The sequence below is a fragment of the Pristis pectinata genome, chromosome 3 (assembly GCF_009764475.1).
Source record: "Pristis pectinata isolate sPriPec2 chromosome 3, sPriPec2.1.pri, whole genome shotgun sequence".
In the NCBI taxonomy this organism is placed as follows: Eukaryota; Metazoa; Chordata; class Chondrichthyes; order Rhinopristiformes; family Pristidae; genus Pristis; species Pristis pectinata.
In genome coordinates, this window is record NC_067407.1 from 70,101,221 (window position 1) to 70,122,102 (window position 20,882).

At 42.9% G+C, this 20,882-nt stretch overlaps 1 protein-coding gene across 6 annotated transcripts in view; it reads right to left on the reverse strand.

Annotated features, from left to right (window-relative positions):
• Positions 1-20,882, reverse strand: part of dop1a (DOP1 leucine zipper like protein A) — a 158,087-nt gene that overhangs the window by 10,931 nt on the left and 126,274 nt on the right. For 5 of the 6 annotated variants that reach the window (XM_052011959.1, XM_052011960.1, XM_052011962.1 and 2 more), the window contains exons 27-32: positions 20,719-20,863; positions 16,832-16,914; positions 12,700-12,809; positions 8,544-8,693; positions 7,201-7,262; positions 1,058-1,210 (exon numbers count right to left, since the gene is read on the reverse strand). In XM_052011959.1, the coding sequence (XP_051867919.1) occupies positions 1,058-1,210; positions 7,201-7,262; positions 8,544-8,693; positions 12,700-12,809; positions 16,832-16,914; positions 20,719-20,863 (703 nt within the window). Of the gene's footprint in view, positions 1-1,057; positions 1,211-7,200; positions 7,263-8,543; positions 8,694-12,699; positions 12,810-16,831; positions 16,915-19,285; positions 19,380-20,718; positions 20,864-20,882 lie in introns of those variants that run through there. The other variant, XM_052011963.1, reaches the window with a different exon arrangement.

Genomic DNA, 20,882 nt, shown 5'->3' on the forward strand with positions numbered 1-20,882 from the left:
ATGGAGCTGGCTGAGTCTACAGGTGGTATTTGTGGGCAGCTGTCCAGTCCCCAGATGTTAATGAGGTGGTCTTTGCAATGTTGACTGGGCTTGACAGGGTACACATAGAGGACATGTTTCCACTCATGGGGCAACCAATACTTGAAGCCATTCATATAATGGAAATTCAGGAGAAACATCAAGGCCAGAATGAGAAACTCTCCCCCAAAAGGAGTGGCTGAGGTGAACAATATAAATTCTAGCTAAGGTCGATGGGGTGCTAAAAGTAAGAACACAAGAAACAGAAGCAGGAGGATTCATTACACGAACTAGCTGACCCTTTATTATGGGACTGAGAACCCAAGTTCTGGACAGCCCAGCTAAAGGAAACCCCTGCATCTACCTCATCAAACCTTGTCAGAATTGTGCAAGTTTCAATGAGATCACTTCTCATTCTTTTCAGCTCTGGAGATTAGAGACCCAGTCTGCTTTACCTATCTTCATAGAACAAGAACTTCCCATTTCAGGAATTGATCTGGTGAACCTTTGCTGCACTTCGATGGGGAGGCCAGTCCTGTCCACAATATTCCAGTTGCAGTCTGTATAATTGAACCAAGATGTCCCTTCTTTTGCAATAAACAGCATCATACTGTTTGCTTCCTAATTTCATTCAGTTTGCTGCTGAATGTACTAATTTCCAGTTAGGGCAAGAGAAGTGGGCAGGGGCTTATGCAGGATTTAGAGCCCGGCATGGACCTGCTGGGCTGAGTGCACTCCTTCTGTCCCTTGTCAGACTTTGTAATGTTCTGTCACGTAGTTGAAAACTAGTTGGATTATTACATGTATCAGCAAAACCTTACAGTTTTAGAACATTCAAATCTTTCAAATAATCAATATGAGCAAAGCCTTGTTTGAACAGGCCAAACTGCAGACAGTTTACTGATATATATAAATTGTTTTGGCTTTACCAGGCTGACAATATCACCACGATATCTCTGTGAGGTAACACTTGTAACTTCCCCTGCTTTTGAGTGTGCACGCTACATGACCCCAGTAGCTCTGGACAAGTGCCACCAACCTTGTATGTCTGGCAGATACTTCTGGTATTGGTCCACTTCACTGCTGAAGATGGCAAAGGCAAGTCTCTTCAGCAGCATCGCTCGCTGCTCCAGCTCTGCCTCACGACTCGCAAACAGATTGAGCGAGCTGCTCTGTGCTACTGCAACTCGAGCTGTGGGAGTGCAGGAGAAGCCATGAATACACTGCAGCCACTGGCATGACTCCTACTCACCTTCAGTTACATGTTTCACACACTCCAACCTGCAATCCTTTCAGCAACCTGCCAGCTCTGATGAAAGGTCACTGAGCTGAAACACCGAGATATCTGCAGATCTGCCCCAGCATTCATCAGCCTCTTCAGTAACTCCAACAGGGAGACTGTTTCTGATGCTTGGCCTACTTATTGGCAGGAATGAGCTGGAATTTCAGCTCCCGTTTCACCAAAATGCCAGCATCTCCTCTACATTTCAGTGGTTGATACGAAAAGCCAATTTAAAAACTCTCATCATTCTACATTTAACATTAAATATTGAGAGGAAACAGACAAGAAAATAAGGGCCTGGTGAAGTATAAATACACTTCTTATTTTTCAAAGGAAAATGTAAATGCCTAACGAAGGGCTTAGGTTGTGTTTACTGGTGCTAGCTTGGACTGTTTGTAGTTCCACTTCCTTTACATACATGGGGCAACTCTATCGATGCTCATATTTTAGCTGATGTTGAACTGAGGGCATACTCTTCTTCTGCTCTCAGCTGCGTTACTGCAGCATTGGTCACAAGAGAGGGGAGACTTGTTAAACAGGCTTTCAATGGTGTGACCAGCAATGTACCCAAACTGTCTTTAGCTCTGAAAAATGGCACGAAGTTGATGCTGGGCTGTGCATACATATTACATGTCCGTCATTATGTATGAAGCACTGGGTAATATCTTGATGTCCTCAGTTCAATTGCAGCACTTTATGCTCCACATGACTCTCCTTTCATTCTATTTCATTTAATTAGCACCATGATATTCTATTCTTTCTCTTTAAGTTATGTAGTTTCACCTTAAATTGGCTCAGTTATTCCCCGTGGAAGACAGTTTCACAGCCTAACTGCTCTTTGGGTGAAGATGTTTCTGAAACCTCTCAGATTTAATGGTGACTACCTTACATTTATGACTTTTGTAACATGGGAACTTTTTTTCTAGTGAAACATTAACAGATATTGCCCAACCTGCTGAGTGTTTCCAGTATTTCCAGCTTTTATTTAACACTTTGTCTTGCCTTAAGGTACCACTTTACATCAATTGTTGATATCACCCTTCAGCCTTCTCCCTTCTAGAAGAGAAGACAGTTGGACAGGTACATGGATAGGAAAGGTTTAGAAGGTTATGGGCCAAACACTGGCAAATGGGACTAGCTTGGAAGGGAATCTTGGTTGCATGGACCAGTTGGGCTGAAGGGCCTGTTTCCGTGCTGTATAACTATGACTCGAAGAGACACAACCTCTGCAGCACTTCTGGTATCATTGTTTTGCATCGTCTCAACCTCCATTCTTTTCAGAATGTGCATAGTTCTCAAAGTGTAGCCCAATTCTATACGTTTAACTAAACAACTTCTCTGCTTTACAGCTCTAACAGTGCTTTGCTTGCTTCTGTATTAACCTGCATTAACCATATAAAAGTAGTAAGGTGGATGGGCTAAAGTGCATTTACTTAAATGCAAGAAGCATCAGGAATAAGGGTGATGAACTGAGAGCTTGGATAAGTACATGGGACTACGATATTGTGGCTATCACAGAGACATGGCTGACGCCAGGGCAGGAATGGATATTGAATATTCCTGGTTTTCAGTGTTTTAAAAGGAATAGGGAGGGGGGGAGAAGAGGAGGAGGGCTGGTGATACTGGTCAGGGACACTATTACAGCGGCAGAAAGGGTGGATCATGTAGAAGAATCCTCTCTAGAGTCAATATGGGTGGAATTTAGGAACAAGAAAGGAGCAGTTACTCTACTGGGAGTATTCTATAGGCCCACTGGTAGCAGTAGGGATACTGAGGAGCAGATTGGGAGGCAGATTTTGGAAAGATGTGAAAATAACAGGGTTATTATTGTGGGAGACTTCAACTTCCCAAATATTGATTGGCACCTGCTTAGTGCCAAAGGTTTAGACAGGGCAGAGTTTGTTAAGTGTGTCCAGGATGGATTCCTGTCACAGTATGTTGACAGGCCGACTAGAGGGAATGCCATATTAGATCAAGTTTTAGGTAATGAACCAGGTCAGGTGACAGATCTATCGGTGGGTGAGCAGTTGGGGGACAGTGACCACTGCTCCCTAACCTTTAGAATTGTCATGGACAGGGATAGGAGCAAAGAAGACAGGAAGATATTTAATTGGGGAAAGGCGAATTATGGGGCTATAAAGCGAGAAGTAGGGAGTGTAAATTGGGGTGACATTTTTGAGGGGAAATGTACTATAGAGATGTGGTCGATGTTCAGGGATCTTTTGCAGGATGTTAGGGATAAATTTGTCCCGGTGAGGCAGAGAAGGAATGGCAGGGTGTGAAGGAACTATGGGTGACAAGGGAGGTGGAACAACTAGTTATGAAGAAGGCAGCATACGTAAGGTGTAAGCAGCAAGGATCAGACAGGGCTCGTGAGGAATATAGAGTAGCAAGGAGGGAACTTAAGAAGGGGCTGAGGAGAGCAAGAAAGGGACATGAAAAGGCTTTGGCGAGTAGGGTTAAGGAGAATCCCAAGGCTTTTTACTCGTACGTGAAGGGCAGAAGGATGGCTAGAGTAAAGGTAGGTCCGATTAAAGACAAAGGTGGGAAGATGTGCCTAGAGCTGTGGAAGTGGAAGAAGTATTCTCAATGAATACTTCTCTTCAGTATTCACCAAGGAGAGGGGTCTTGATGACACTGAGGACAATGTTGGTAAGGGTAATGTTCTAGAGTATGTAGATATCAAGAGAGAGGATGTGTTGGAGCTGTTAGAAAGTATTAGGACAGATAAGTCCCCGGGTCCTGATGGAATATTCCCCAGGCTGCTTCGGGAGGCGAGGGAGGAGATTGCTGAACCATTGGCTAGGATCTTTGAGTCCTCGTTGTCCATGGGGATGGTACTGGAGGATTGGAGGGTGGCGAATATTGTCCCCTTGTTCAAAAAAGGTAGTAGGGATAGTCCAGGGAAATACAGACCAGTGAGCCTTATGTCTGTGGTGGGCAAGCTGTTGGAAAGGATTCTAAGAGAAAGGATCTATGAGCATTTAGAGAATCATGGACTGATTAGGGACAGCCAGCATGGATTTGTGAAGAGAAGATCTTGCCTCACTAGCCTGATAGGGTTCTTTGAGGAGGTGACCAGGAAGATTGATGAGGGTAGTGCAGTAGATGTGGTCTACATGGATTTTAGTAAGGAGTTTGACAAGGCTCCGCATGGTAGGCTTCTTCAGAAGGTCAGAGGCCAAGGGATCCAGGGAGGCTTGGCCGTGTGGATTCAGAATTGGCTTGCCTGTAGAAAGCAGAGGGTTGTGGTGGAGGGAGTGCATTCGGATTGGAGGGCTGTGACTAGTGGTGTCCCACAGGGATCGGTTCTGGGACCTCTACCTTTTGTGATATTTATTAACAACTTGGATGAGGGGGTGGAAGGGTGGGTTAGCAAGTTTGCTGATTACACAAAGATTGGTGGTGCTGCGGATAGTGTGGAGGGCTGTCGAAGCTTACAGAGGGATATTGATAGGATGCAGAACTGGGCTGACAAGTGGCAGATAGAGTTCAATCCGGAGAAGTGTGAGGTGGTACACTTTGGAAGGACAAACTCCAAGGCGCAATACAAGGTAAATGGCAGGATTCTGGGCAGTTTAGAGGAGCAGAGGGATCTGGGGGTTCATATCCACAGATCACTGAAAGTTGCCTCACAGGTGGATAGGGTAGTTAAGAAAGCTTATGGGATATTAGCTTTCATAAGTCGTGGGATCGAGTTTAAGAGCCACGAAGTAATGATGCAGCTTTACTAAACTCTGGTTAGGCCACACTTAGAGTACTGTGTCCAGTTCTTGTCGCCTCATTATAGGAAGGATGTGGAGGCGTTGGAAAGGGTGCAGAGGAGATTTACCAGGATGCTGCCTGGATTAGAGAGTATGGATTATGAGGAGAGACTAAGGGAGCTAGGGCTTTACTCATTGGAGAGAAGGAGGATGAGGGGAGACATGATAGAGGTATACAAAATATTAAGAGGAATAGATAGAGTGGACAGCCAGTGCCTCTTTCCCAGGGCACCAATGCTCAGTACAAGAGGGCATGGCTTTAAGGTAATGGGTGGGAAGTTCAAGGGAGAAGTCAGAGGGATGTTTTTCACCCAGAGAGTGGTTGGTGCATGGAATGCGCTGCCTGGGGTGGTGGTGGAGGCTGATACGTTGGTCAAGTTCAAGAGGTTGTTAGATAAGCATGTGGAGGAATTTAAGATAGAGGGATTTATGGGAGGAAGAGGTTAGATAGTCTTAGGAGTGGTTTGAAGGTCGGCACAACATGGTGGGCCGAAGGGCCTGTATTGTGCTGTATTGTTCTATGGTTCTATATGTCCTGACCTTAGTCATGAATCTTATGTAATATAAGCCTTTTGTAAAACCAAATATAGTTACAACTACTACAATGTTCTTATTTCTATTCCTGTTAGTTCTTCAATAATTCAATGCAATTAGACACGATGATCTCACCCTTTTAACTCCATGATTTATAACAATATCATTTCTTTATCATATTTTAATGTTATTTGTCTTCTCTGTGTACTTATGTTATTTCATTGTTATTCTCTATGTTTTTCTATACCATCTTTGGGAATGAACCATAGAACAATACAGCACGATACAGGCCCTTTGGCCCACCATGTTGTGCCGAAAATGAAAAAGGAACAGAGTAGCTCAGGTCCCTTCGTGGATAAGGATGGGGAATTATTGACCGGAAATAAGGAAGTGGCAGTCTTTGAACAAATCCTTTGCCTCTTTCTGCATGGTACAAGACACTAAAAGCATCCTGATAACAGTGGGGTCTTGCTGCGTTTAAGACAGACATGAGGATACATTTTTTTCTCTCAGAGGAGCGTGGATCTTTGGAATTCTCTGCCCCAGAGAGCTGTGGAGGGGGAAGCATTGACCAGGCCAAGGTGGTCAGAATTTTGTTCTACCTGGGGAACAGGCAGGCAGTGGACCAGAGGCCAAGACCAAACCTTACTGAATGAGGGAGCAGGCTCGAGGGACCACATGGCCAACTCCTGCTTCTACCACCGGGAAGGGAAGAAATATCATCATAAAATTAGGAGAGGGAGAAATATTTCTCTTGATATTTGTGTGTCCATCTGATAATTTATTTTTAAATTCCTTGAACTAATTTATCACTGTAGTTTCTCTTTGCCTTCCAACTTACTTTATTCCTTGACTTCTATGTGTTTCAAACAATTACTTCCGCTTGGCAGTTGCTTTCATTCCACCGTTAGGTGGTCTACAGGGTTCCCATGTTTAATGTGATCAATCCCTCTTATAGAGGGAGTGCATAGACTTCACAAACAGATTTGGGCAAATAAGAATTAAACACAGAAAATGCTGGAAACACTTAGCAGGTCAGGAAGCATCTGTGGAGAGAGAAACAAGAGTTAATGTTTCAGGTCTGGCTCCTTCATCATTCTGAGTGTTTTCAACATTTCCATTTTTATTTCAGATTTCCAGCATCTGCAGGATTTTTTTGGATTTCATTTTGTGCAAATAAGGGTCAAGGTAAAGCAAAAGGGAGAAAACAAAACTTGGTTTTATCTGAAGCCTCAACTTCAGGTTGCATCCTTCATAATAATTTCTTAAATACCAGTGATTTCTCTTCACTAAAACAAAGTTTCCAATTAAACAATATGGTTATAAATAAATGTATGTTGTCTGAAATTCTTAAGTCTTTTATAATAAAGTCTGCGCATTTTGACTGGAAAAGATATCAGGTTGCACCTGCTGCAGTAATGAACTCATAGTTAATTAATTATTCAACTATTTTATTTGTTGGCTGTACCCTCAAAATATTTCACAGAGGGAAGTACAAAAATATTTCTGTTACATACAAAATGCTGTCAAGCAAAGACCAACAGGTGTGCAATAAAGGCAGAATAGAAGGAGCAAGATCAGTAAATCAATCTCAATGCTTACTCATGAGATCCCGGAATGTAGTTTTGTCATGAGTCATCAGGTGATCTATGATGGCTCTCCAACTGCAAAGTGTGAAACACAAAATCTATTAAACCTACTGTGGAAGAGTTTTCTTAAATCAAAGTGTGACATCACTTAATCAATTTATAAATGTATTGAAAATATTTTTTAGCCTATTTAATATTGTTCAACCAGAGGTCTCCCCTTCTTTTTCCTTGTGGGGTTTCTGTAGTTAATCCAAATTTGGGACTTTTATGTTTAGTTTGCATTTCTTGTTCTCAAATACCATAAATTCCAAATTCTCATCTTCAAGATTAGAACCAGAAGAAGACTTGGTCTTTTTTAAATTGAGATCTCCTTTTGGTTATGAAGAATGATTTGAATCCATTTATGTTGTGAAAACCAATCCATTCCAAGTTATTTCCTGTATGAAAACCATTAATACAGAACACTTAATTTGCAGAGTTTCTGGGGAAAATTGTATAAATGTCAGTAACATTATTGAATGAATAGTGCATGCGTTCATAACAACCTTTTGGATAAGTATCAGAGAGGCCCATGCCTCTGCATGCTCCACTTTGCACACGTCCATTAATACCACATAACTTCCATATTTGTGCCTGGTGCATCAGATCTTCCAGGGATCTAATCCCAAAAGCCACATTCTCTCTTCAGAAATATGTCCAACTGTTTCCTGGACCTGATTATGAAACTTGCTTCAGTGGCTTCCAGTAAGACATTACATGGATTTTATTATTTATCAGATAAAGCCAAATTATAAATAGCTATTTATTGGCCATCTTTAAGATAGATGGTTATTTATTCATCACATGAACATTGAAATTCACAGTGAAATATGTCTTATTGTGTTACTGAGAATGTGCTGGGGGCAGCCCACAAGTGTCGCCACTCTTCCAGCACCAACATAGCATGCTCACAGCTCCTAACCCATACATCTTTGGAACATGAGAGGAAACCAGAGCACTCGGAGGAAACCCATGCAGACTCGGGGAGAACGTATGAATTCCTTACAGACAGTGGCCGGAATTGAACCTGGGTCGCTGGCGCTGTAATACCATTATGCTAACAGCTACACTACCTTAGTCCATGGAATTTTGAGGGATAGTGAACAATTTTCTAGAGTTAATGTGTTAATTACTTTCACTGACTTGAAAGTCCACACTTTAACTAGGCCACACCATCTGGTGAAACTTGCATTAATTTCACTGATGCTTGGAATAATTGTGATCACTTATCTCAACAGTTTACATAGGTGACGAGCAAATAGAGTGAGAGGTGTTTCCTCCAGACACATTGAAAGCAAACAGCACATAACGACTTACTGACTAACACAGGATGCATCCATCTGAAAGAAGTTAGGGTCCATAAAAAGATCAAATGCTTCCTTTTTCCAAGCCCTCCTGGTATACTGATAGCCACTTAGGCTGCTGACCAACTGCACACAGGCTCGGTAACTCGGGGCATTGTGGGCACTAGAAGGGAAAGACAGACATTTCAGATCCAGAGAAAGCTGCCAAACGGTTCACTCCGAATAAACACAAAATCCCCATCAAAGACAGCTACAAAAAGCAGGAAAGCTATCCTTTCCTTAGTCCCTTGATGCACAAAGTTAATTTCTTGCTCCACATTGAGTTTAATGACTCACAAAAGCCAAATGGATTGGCTATTCTTGCCTACCATCCCTTTCCACTTGTATATTCTGCCTGCTGGGCACATCCCAGTAGACCAGACTATACAACGCACAGATGTACAACATTACAATTACATCTCAAGATTACTCCCTGTGCCATGTGCTAGTGATGGCACAAATAGGAAGATAGGACAACTGAATGTGTGGCTAAAGCACTGGTGCAAGAGGGGACAGCTTCAAGTTTTTGAATCACTGGGATCTCTTCTGGGGCAGGGGTGACTTAGTCAAGAAAGACGTTGCACCTGAACTGGAAGGGGGCCAATATCCTTGTAGGGAGGTTTGCTAGTCCTACTCAAGAGGGTTTAATAAGGCAGGAGGGAGTAATTCAGTGGAGCAGGTGGGGAGGCTGACCAACTGCATACAGTTACGTAGTGCACGCACGTATGTAGAAAATAGAACAGGCAAGTCCAGTGGGTCGAGACAGGAGGGGAAGCATGAGAGGGCCAATAGGCTTAACTGTATTTACCTAATGCAAGGAGCTTCACATGTAAGGTGGATAAGCTGAGAGTATGGATCAGGACACAGGATTATGTTATTGTTGCAATCACGTAAACATAGTGGAGGGAAGAGCAGTGTTCCAGGGTGTAGAAGCTTCAGATGTGACAGAGGGGCTGCAAAAGAGGAATGGGGGGTGGAGTTGGAGTTGAGCTGCTGATCAGGGAGACCATTATGGCAGTCCTCAGGGAGGATATCTGGAAACTGTATGTTTAAAATTTAGGAATAAGAACACATCTATAGGCAGGTTGCAGAAGGATGTAAAACCAAAAGGGTTGTAGTGGAGGAGGATTTTAACTTTCCCAATATTGACTGGGATTGCCTTAGTACAAGGGGCTTTGATGGAGTGGAATTTGTAAAATACATCCAAGGATGGGTTCTTGGATCTTTTTTTTAAGCAGCCCTAGCCACCCTCTTAATACATTGATAGAATCTCTTGTGATTTTGCCTCACCTAGCCTACCAGATCCCTCTCATATCCTCTTTTTACCCTGCTAACTTATCTCTTAATTACACTCCTACACTTCTTGAAGTCATCAAGAGATTCACTAGTTCCCAATTGCTATCTGCAGTGTATGCCTCCCTCTTTTTTTTTAACCAGAGCCACATTATCTCTCATCAGCCAGGGTCCCTGAAACCTTCCAGCCTTTCCCTTCATTCGAACAGGAACATCCAGGCCCTGAACTCTTGACATCACACTTTTAAAAGCCTCCCACTTGGCAGACACTCCTTCCCCTGCAAACAATCTTGCCCAATCAACCTCTGCAAGATGCCCTTAATGGCTCCAAAATTTGCTCTGCCCCAGTTCAGGACCTTAACTTGTGAACCGACCATATCCTCCTCTATTCTAAAACTAATAGGATTATGGTCACTGGACCCAAAGTGCTCGCCGACAGACACTTTTGCCATTTGCCATTCCCCTGAAGTAGGTCCAGTGTCACAGCCTCTCTAGTAGGTCACTATTTATATTGATAAAGGGAACTTTCTTGGACACATTTCACAAATTCCACACCATCCAAGGCTTTTACACTATGGTTGGCCTAGTCAATATTAGGGAAGTTAAAATCTCCCACTAATACTACCCTATTATGTTTACAACTAGCTGCAATCTCTCTACGTATCTGTGCCTCCAATTCCCGCTGACTATTGGGGGGCCAATAATACAATCTCAGAGTGACCCTTCCCTTCTTGTTTCTGTTCCACCCATATGGCCTCACTAGATGATCCCCCAAGATTATCCTAAGGTCCTTTGTTACATCCTCTTTCATCATGAAGGCAACTCCCCCTCCTCCCCTCTCACCTGTACCTCTGTCATGCCTGTTGCATCTGTATCCTGGAACACTGAGCTGCCAGTCCTGCCCTTCCTTCAGCCATGTTTCTGTTATGGCTCTTACATCCCAGTCCCCAGAGCCAATCCATGCCCTGAGTTCATCCACTTTACCTGTTAAGCCTCTTGCATTGAAATAAATGCAGTTTAAACCAACGGTCTTTGGTCTCCCTTTACTGTGCTCCTGTCTATTCTGCTGACTAAATTTCCTCTCATAGGCTACTGTTTTATCCCCTGATTTCTGCTCAGAGTCCTATGCTCCCCCTCCCGCCACTCTAGTTTAAACCCTCTAGAGTAGCACTAGCAAATCTCCCAGCCAGGATATTGGCCCCCCTCCAGTTCAGGTGCAATCCATCTCTCTTGTACATACTAAGTTTTTCCACATAGTGGGTGGTGAATATTTAGAATGACCTGTCAGAGGACATGGTAGAGGCAGATACAATGACAATGTTTAAATGGCATTTGGACAGGTACTTGAATAGGAAAGGAGTAGAGGTTTATGTCGCCTACTGCAAGGTAAATTGGATTAGTGTAGATAGACATAATGGTCAGTGCGGGACAAGGTGGGCCAAAGGGCCTGTTTTTCTGTGCTGTACAGTTCTATGAATCTCTGATTAGCAGCACATTACATAGACAAGGAAGTTTAACTGTCCCTTAATGACCACATCATTTCACCCGATCAGAGAAATTCACTTTATTCCATTCTTTCTCCGGACCCTCGCTGCTACCAACATAACTTGCTTCTCTCCTTTCTCAGTTCCAATGAAGGGTCTTGGACCTGAAACGTTAACTCTGTTTCTCTTCCCCCAGATGCTGCCTGACCTGCTAAGGATTTCCAGCAATTTATATTTTTATGGAGACTTCTTGATCTGCAGTTTTTTTGATAAGCATGCGTTGAATTGCAGTCCCACTAATGCACTCCTGATACATGTAGGACAGGTGTGAAACAAGTCATTAGTGCTGGTCTCAGAGTCAAAGATAAGAATAAAATAAACAACTCCGACAGATATTTTCTCCAAAAGAGGAAATTGTTTCACTTGAATCACAACATAAGGCAGCACTTAAAATGCAGTCACTTGGATTCTACAAAACAGGTTTTATAAATGCTGACAATATTTTGAGAGAGCACCCACTGTTGCTGAACAGATGGTCTGTAAGGAATGTACAGCTATGTTTCAGTTAAGCAATTAGTGTTGGACACCTCACTGGCATATCAGATACCAATGAAGTGGAAGCACTGGAGCTTGAAACTGTGGTCTGTACGGGTCCCCTGGACGTCTTGTCATGCTGGGTGTAAAGCAGAGGACAAGTGAGGGATTAATTCAGCCAGTTTTCCAACTCACTGCTGCACTGCACATTTGGGAAATAAAAAAAGTGATTATTATGCTGGAGTAGAGAGACATGGAGGTACAGGAAAAAAAATTCTTAAGGAATGGAAATTTTGACCTCATCCAACCACCTCCCTGTACAAAAACAAACCCGACAGAGAAAATGGTTCAATTCTACACCGAAAACAATGCGTAACAGACATTTTGCGCAATCTGAGAAACATCAATTGAAAGTTTAATTGCAAGGAATTCATATCTGTTTTCTGGAGACACAAAAGACTGCAGAGGCTGGGATCTGGAGCCAAGAAACAGACTGCTGGAGGAAATCAGTGGGTCAACCAGCATCTGTGGAGGCAAAGATATCATGGATGTCTCAACCCAAAACGTCAACCATCCCTTTGCCTCTACAGATACTGCCTAACACACTGAGTTCCTTCAGCAATATGTTTTTTTGCTGCAAATCTGTTTTCTGTTTACTTAAAGATCATGGTACAGTCAGCAACACCGAAAGTTACAATGGGAAATCAGGAGACACACAAGCTGGATATGCACTTCCAAGAAAAGGTCCACACTGGGCAAACTTGGCTTACGAATAACAAAATCACAATTACATTCCATGCAATGGGGTAAGTTGAATACCTGTGATTGCGAAGGTAGGGCACCACATAGTACATAATATTAACAAGTAATGGAATTACTTTTTCCTTTTCATCACTGTGGAAAACCATGTCCAAAAGGTGAGCCAAAACCTGAAAGAGAGTGGTACAGAAAACTTCAATGTCCACTGATGACTCATCAACTTTTCCAGTGTACTTTCATTATTTATAGCTACAAATACTGACCTACAATATACAAGGCCAACAAATACTGAAAAATTAATTCTGCACCAACATTGCAAAATTGCAACATAAGCATGAGAAAATAAAGTTTCAAGAAAGGTTTTACTACAGTCTGAAGATTTAGGCTGTCATGGGCCAAACTGTGCTGACTGTGCTTCAGAGTAACAAGTATTCTTGGATTAGCTAACCCTTGTATTAAACAGGCCAACTGGGGAGTCAAAGTGGGCTGAGATTCCCCAATGTTTAAATGGGACATTTTTAAGTGAGGTGATTATTTGATCTATTTTTAACTGATTTTAATATTTTTCATCATTGTTTAATGTTTTAACACACAAAAAATGTTTAAGAAAAAGCTGGAGACGCAAGAGACTGCAGATGCTGGAATCTGGAGTAACAGGTTAAGGCCTTTCATCTGGACTTAAAGATAAGAGGGGAGATAGCCAGTATAAAGAGATGAAGGGAAGGGGTGGAGCAAGAGCTGGCAGGTGATAGGTGGAGTCAACTCTCCATTTCCCTCTACAGATGCTGCCTGACCTGCTGAGTTCCTCCAGCAGTTTGTTTGTTGCTTTATAAAAAAGCATCCCAGCTTTGGGAATTTCCAAAGTATCAAGGGCTGTCTGGGTGTTTTGCAGGTAGTGTCTCTACATCCCTGAGGTTTCACTACCTTGAAGGTGGAGACTAAGCTCAGTCCTCACCATCCTGGCCCAAATACAGCTGGATGCAGCTCAAACCCAGCTTGGTTTGGCCCCACATGTTTAGAGATTTATCTGGTGAGAATTTCCCCTGCTTTTAAAACAGCCAAGTGGCAGGCCACTGCTTCCCACGCCACCGCTTCCCACGCCACCGCTTCCCACGCCACCGCTTCCCACGCCACCGCTTCCCACGCCACCGCTTCCCACGCCACCGCTTCCCACGCCACCGCTTCCCACGCCACCGCTTCCCACGCCACCGCTTCCCACGCCACCGCTTCCCACGCCACTGCTTCCCACGCCACTGCACTCAAACAACAGTCCCCCTGTCATAAGGAATCTGAGCTTTATTCACAGTCTGTATCTGCCAGTAATGTTTCTTAAAGTTGTATTGGGGATCTCATGTTGACTGGGTGAGGTTTATCCAGCAATTTATCATAAGAACGAAAAAAGTCTCAAACTACTTATCAGGCTTTAATAAACTGATGAGGGCAGGGTGGTAGATGTTGTCTACAGGGACTCTAATGAGGTCTTTAACAAGGTCCCATGTGGTAGGCTGATCTGTAAAGTTAGGATCCAGAGCGAACTAGCCAATTGGATACAACATTGACTTGGTGGTAGGAGTCAGAGTGTGGTAGTGGAGGGTTGTTTTTCAGATTGGAAGCCTGTGACCAGTGGTGTGTTGCAGGGATCAGTGCTGGGTCATATACATTAACAATCTGAATGAGAATGTGGGTGGCATGATTAGTAAGTTTGTAAATGACACCAACATTGGTGTAGTGGACAGTGAAAAAGGTTGTCTAAGGTTACAACAGGATCTAGATCAACTGCAGAAGTCAACAAAGGAATAGTAGATGAAATATAACTTGGCCAAGTGCAAGGAGTTGCATTTTGGGAAGTTAAACCAGGGTATGACATATACAGTAAATGGCAGGGCCCTGGAGAGTGTTGTAGAACAGAGAGACCTAGGGGTACAAGTACATAGTTCCCTAAAAGTGACTACACAGATAGACAAGGTGGTGAAGGCGGCGTATGGCATGCTTGCCTTCATCAGCTACGGCAACAAGTACAAGAATTGGGCGACGTCATGCTACAGCATACAAGGTGTTGGTGAGACCATACCTGGAGTGTTGTGTGTAGTTCTGGTTGCCCAGCTAAAGAAAAGATGTCATTAAGCTGGAAGGGATGCATGAAAGATACACAATGATGTTACCAGGATTGCAGGGCTTAGGGTGATAGGGTTAACGTGGAAACCAAGGTCTTAAATTTAAACAGTCAGTTACCAGGTCTGAAAGGCACTAGCTGAGGTGTATTTGAAAATCAGATTGTACGATGTGGTAGCAGATAAATAATGACAAACATTCAAGGAAATAGAGAGACACAGCATGGAATCAGGTCCTTTGGTCCATCGAACATACCAACCATCAGCCACCTGTCCACACCAATCCTACATCAATCCTATGTTTTTGTTATTCTCCCCACATTCTCATCAACTCCCCCCAGATTCTACCATTCACTTACACACTAGGGGCAATTTACAGTGCACATCTTTGGGATGTGGGAGAAAACCAGAGCACCCATTGGAAACCCACATGGTCACAGTGAGAACAAGCAAACTCCACACAAAGGATCTGAAGTCAGAATTGAACCTGGGTATCTGGTGCAGCAAGGCAACAGCTCTACTAGCCGTGCCACTGTGCTGCTCCCTAATTAGTTCATACTTCTCAACTGATACGTATTCCCTACTGGAAAAGTATTAGCTGGAAAAATTAAAGATAATATAAGATTACTAGGCTTACAATGTTGTCCAAAAAAATAGGTAAGCTGAAGGTTTGGAAGTGTTAAACATCAGCAAAGAAGTTATTATTTGCTAAATCTCAGGCTAAGAAATTGATTTAAAAAAGGACCAAAATAGAATACAAGAATAAAAACTGATTTTAATAGTTTCTGCAGGTAAAAAAGGGAGAGAAAAAAAGAAAAAAAGTGAAATAAAGAGGGAAAGAAAGCCCCCTTAGAGGCTGAGTTAGGAAAGATTATAATGGGGAATAATAAAATGTGAGAGCAAATATTGAGCAATTTATTAATTCTATTTTTTCACAGCAGAAGACACAATGAACAGTACAGGAAACTATGGGTACTATGACAGTGAGACTCTAACATAATTAATGCTGACAAAGATAAAAATACATGAGAAATTAATCTGACCAAAAGCCACCAAACCCACTGGCAAACCAGTTCATCTGGATTTTCAGAAGGTATTTCATAAAGTACTAAATAGGAGGTAATTACACAATTCTGAGGTTCACTGATTGGCAGTCATACAATAGGCTACATGAATCTGTGGTTGGGCCTCTGCTATTTATAACCTGTAATCTCAGTACAGTCATGTATCATCTACAATCAGGTGAAAGGACCAAGGGTAATATATTCAAGTCCGCAGATGATAAAAACTAGAGAGGAAGGTAAGCTGTGAGAGGTTTAGAGACTGGAGTTGATGCAGCAGCACGACAGACTCAAGCAGCTGTATGGTTTAATACTAATCCTCTTCAAGTTTGAATTTTTTTAAATGATCTATGAAATGTTAAGCAGTGTTTAGGATCAAATTTCAAATAAGTTCATTGTCCAGCAATACACATTATTGAGGGAACTTTTGCTGGACAATACATTCCCTTAATTAATTTTTATACTTCATTTTTTTTAAAAGAAGCTGAATGATCAAGATTATATTCAATGGTGTGTGGACAGCTGGTTCTTGACTGTATTGGAGTAGTTTAACAATACTGGAAACTGCTATGGTTGGGAGCGGCTGAGTCACAAACAGCTTATGAGCAATGATACCCTTCAGAACCACCCATTATCAAACAGAAAGCTACAAACCAGGGCTTTCTGCAATGACTCCATGAGTAGTTGCATTTTGTTTGGTTCTGAGATGTACTGAGGAAGTTGGCCAAATGTTTGATCCTCAACCCACACTGCAACCAGTGGGAGGCATAATTACTGGATTCTGAGGAGAGGGCCAAAGGTTAAAATCCTGATGGCTACTTTGCATGAAAATATCTGAGGACAACATCAGGATCAGACACAATTCCCTCAATGTTGTATCAACAGAGTAAAATAGGCTCACACCAAGAATCTTACAGTGGTCAAGTACCAGAATGTTCCAGTGAAAGTCAGTGTCTTCAGAGGTGGGTGGGCGTACTGGAGGAAAGAGAAGACATAAGCAAGATGCAAAGATTTACATACCTCAGCTAATAAGGTCAGTGCATGCACACTGTAGACAGAAGGTGCTATATTGGATATCTCCATCACTGGGGTCAACATGATATCTGGAAAGGGTAGAGAACAGAACAGGATTAACTGCAAGGTAAAAAGATACTTCATGAAAGCCAATAGTACAATGATTTATTGGAGCATTTCCTCTAAGTAACAATTGAAGATTACAGTTCGTGGTCAATCTAAACTACAAAGATTCATTTTGCCTCCTCCAATTCATCCTTTGACAATATCCCTGACCATCTCCCAGCTGCAATGGAAAGTCTAGGACTACATTACTGTAAATGTAAGAGATATAATGGTCACACTTTATTGTCAATTACAGAGGCCAACGGTGCTGATGAGCTGGAGGAAGACTACTCCCTTTAAGTGAGGAGGTTGTAGATGGGGACAGTTGGAAGTGTGTAAGGTGTTAAACATGTGAGTATTGGCTGCAGTGATGAGAGCGAGAGAGGAGGTGTGGGTGGGTTTGGGGTCTGGATATAACAACAATATAAACAGAAATTTTGGAAGAACTCAAGTAGCATCTGTGGAATGAGAAACCAGACGTTTCAGGTCAAAACCAGCTTTAATGAAGGGTTTTCAATCCAAAACATTAACCGATTTCTCTTTCCACAGATGATGATCGACTAGTTCTTCCGGCATTTGTTATTTTGTTGCAGATTCCAACATCTGCACTTTTACTTGTTATCAATGGTCAGTAATAATAACAGGAAATACTGGAGATACTTGGTAGATCAGGTGGCATTGATGGAGAAAGAAATAGTCAATATTTCAGGTCAGTGATCCTTCATTAGAACTGGAAAAGCGAGGATGCAGAGTGCAGAGGGACTGGGACAGAGAGAACAGAGAGAATAGGGTGGAGACCAAGGTTGGCTCAAAACTTGGCTGGTTCGCAGTACCACAGCCAGGACGTTGCTGGATCCAGTTCTCTCAGTCATGAAATGAATTGAATTGGCAGAAGTCAAGATGGATTACCCACTTGGCATTTCTGGCTGATCACGGTTGCCACCTTGTCTCTGGCACTCACATGCTGGGTCCTGTCATCACTGAAAGTAAGGACCTTCTTGGAGCTTTCTCCACTACCATTCACAACTAAACATGGTAGAACTGCAGGATTCTGATCTGATCCATTGGCTGTGGGATTGCCTAACTCTGCCAATTTCATGCTGCCTTGCAAGTATCTCATTTTGAGATGTGCCAGGCGCTGCTAGCCTGCCTTCCTATAACTCTCACTGAAGTAGGGTTGTAACAGTAGATGGAGGGCCAGCTGTGAGATTACACACTGTGATTGTGGCCATTTCTGCTCTTACAGATGATCCACAGTGCCTCATGGATGCCCACTGTTGAGCATACCCATAGAGTAAACCAACATCCTTTTGGTATTGATGTAGAACACAGAAACAAGCCCTTCGGCCCAACTCATCCTTGCCAACCAAAATGTCTATCTGAGCTGGTCCCATTTTCTTGCATTTGGTCCAAATCCTTTTCTATCCATGTACCTGTCCAAATGCCTTTTAATTGTATTTGCCTCCACAGCTTCCTCTGGCAGCTCATTCCAAATACCCACCACCCTCTGTGTGAAGAAGTTGCTCCTCGGGCCCCTTTGAAATCTTTCCCCTCTCCCCTTAAACCTATGCCCTCTAGTTTTAGACTCCCCTACCCTAGGAGAAAGACCATCCACTTTATATACCTGATCTTATAGAGCTATATATATCATGATTTTATATAGCTCTATAAGATCACTCCTTGGCCTCGCACGTTCCAGGGAAAACAGTCCCAGCCTCTCCTTATCACTCAAGCCTTCCAGTCCCAGTTACATCCTTGCGAATCTCTTCTGCACCCTTTCTGGTTTAATGACATCCTTTCTGCAGCTGGGCAACCAGAACTGTACGCAGTACTCCAGGTGTGGTCTCACCAACGACTTGTCCAGGAGCAACATGATATCCCAACTCCTGTACTCAATGCCCTGACTGAAGAAGGTGAACAAACGTCTTGTTCACCATCCTGTCTACCTGTGTTGCCACTTTCAGGAACTGATGTCCCTATACCCCTTGGCCACTCTGTTCTACGACATTCTCCAGGGACCTGGCATATACAGTTCAAGTCCTAGAGTGACTCACCATTTCTCTACACCAATGTCAAAAAGATCCTGATTGGCACTGTATAAAATTGCACAAATCAACATCTAAGCTGCAAGTGAATCATGCATGATTGGCCAGGGATAAAGCACACGGTCTTTGCATCAGCACCGTTTTAGTGCACATTTTCAATGGTGATTGAGTTCTTACTGCGAGATGTCCCAATAACGTTTCTCCAATCCTTAATAAGGATTAACTGAGCAACCATTCTGAGCAGTTCACATTGGCAGTACAACATAAAGGATTCTGTAATCCCTAGAGAGACGTGCTGTTGCCTGCCTTGTTCACACAGATCCAGGAACCCCCGTAGAAGGTGTGAAACTGTGTCAGACTGCTGATGACCTTTGAAAATCAAACGAACTGCAGTAGCTGGAAACCTGAAATAAAAGCAGAAAATGCTGGAAACACTTGGCAGGTCAGGCAGCATCTGTGGGAAGAGAAACAGAATTAACCTTTATGTTGAAGACCCTTCATCAGAACAGGGAAAGGGAAAAACAAATTAGTTTTAAATTGCAGAGGGTGGAGGAATGGATGAATAAGACAAAGGGAAAATCTCATTTAGGGCAAGGCTAAGGTTGCCATGGAGATAGGCTGTAGATGAAATCATCCAGTTGATATGCAGGCAGTGAGAGATGGAGAGAGAACATGAACCATAAAGTGTGTGAAATGCAGGGCCATGGGAATACCCAGAGGTGAACCATGATGGACCACAGATGACCTTTGTCCATTTGTTCATTTTGTGGCTTAAAGTCACTGCTGTTTTTTCTTTGATTCAAAGGAGATTTCAGATATTTTCCATATTTGTATCTCCAGTCAAAGAAATTCCAGGTTTTGACAATAACTTCACCTTTTAGTATTTTCTTTGGAGATGATAATAAGTACATTTTTTCAGTTATACTGCAATGCCTGCAGCAAGAGCTCAGTTGTCATTGAAGGTCATTGCGAACTTCTGTCACTACCTCCCAAATTAATGACTATTCGCGTCATCCCAGATGACTGTTCCATTCTTGGGTTTCGCATGTGCCTACATAGAGTCGTAGGGTACAGAGACAGGCCCTTCAGCCCATCTCATCCGTGCCAACCAAGGTGCCTACCTCAGCTAGTCCCATTTGCCTGCATTTGGCCCATATCCCTCTAAACCTTTCCTATTCATGCACCTGTCCAACTGTCTTTTAAAGATTGTAATTGTACAACTCCTCTGACAACTTGATCCATACCTGTATACCCACTACCCACTGTGTGAAAAACCTGCTCCTCAGGTCCTCTTTAAATCTTTTCCCTCTTACCTTAAACCTATGCCCTCTAGTTTCAGACTCACCTACCCTGGGAAAACAACTGTGAACATCCACCTTATCTATGCCCCTCATGATTTTAGAAACCTCTAAAAGGTCTCAGCCTCCTCCACACCAGGGAAAACAGTCCCAACCTACTTAGTCTCTCCTTATAATTCAAGGCCCTCAGTCCCAGTAACATCTTTGTGAATCTTTTCTGCACCCTCTCTAGCTTAATCACATCCTTCCTTTAGCATGGCGACCAGAACTGCAACCAAGTGTGGTCTCACCAACGTCTTGTACAGATGAAGGCAACGTGCCATACACCTTCTTCACCACCCTGTCTACCTGTGTCGCCACTTTCAGGGAACTATGTACTTGTACTCCCAGGTCTCTGTTCTACAACACAGCCTGGGTTCTTTTAATATATGCCTTTTAATCATACCTTCAACATCTCTTTCCAGGTTGCTTCCTTCTACAAGGATTTGTGGAGAAGCCTTTACTTCTAGGTTCCTCCTGAGCCAGGTGGTCTGTTCCAGGGAGGAGCCTGCAATGGTCCCAATGGCCTCCACTATCTTATGGGTGACGTCCTAGGAAACCAAAGACACA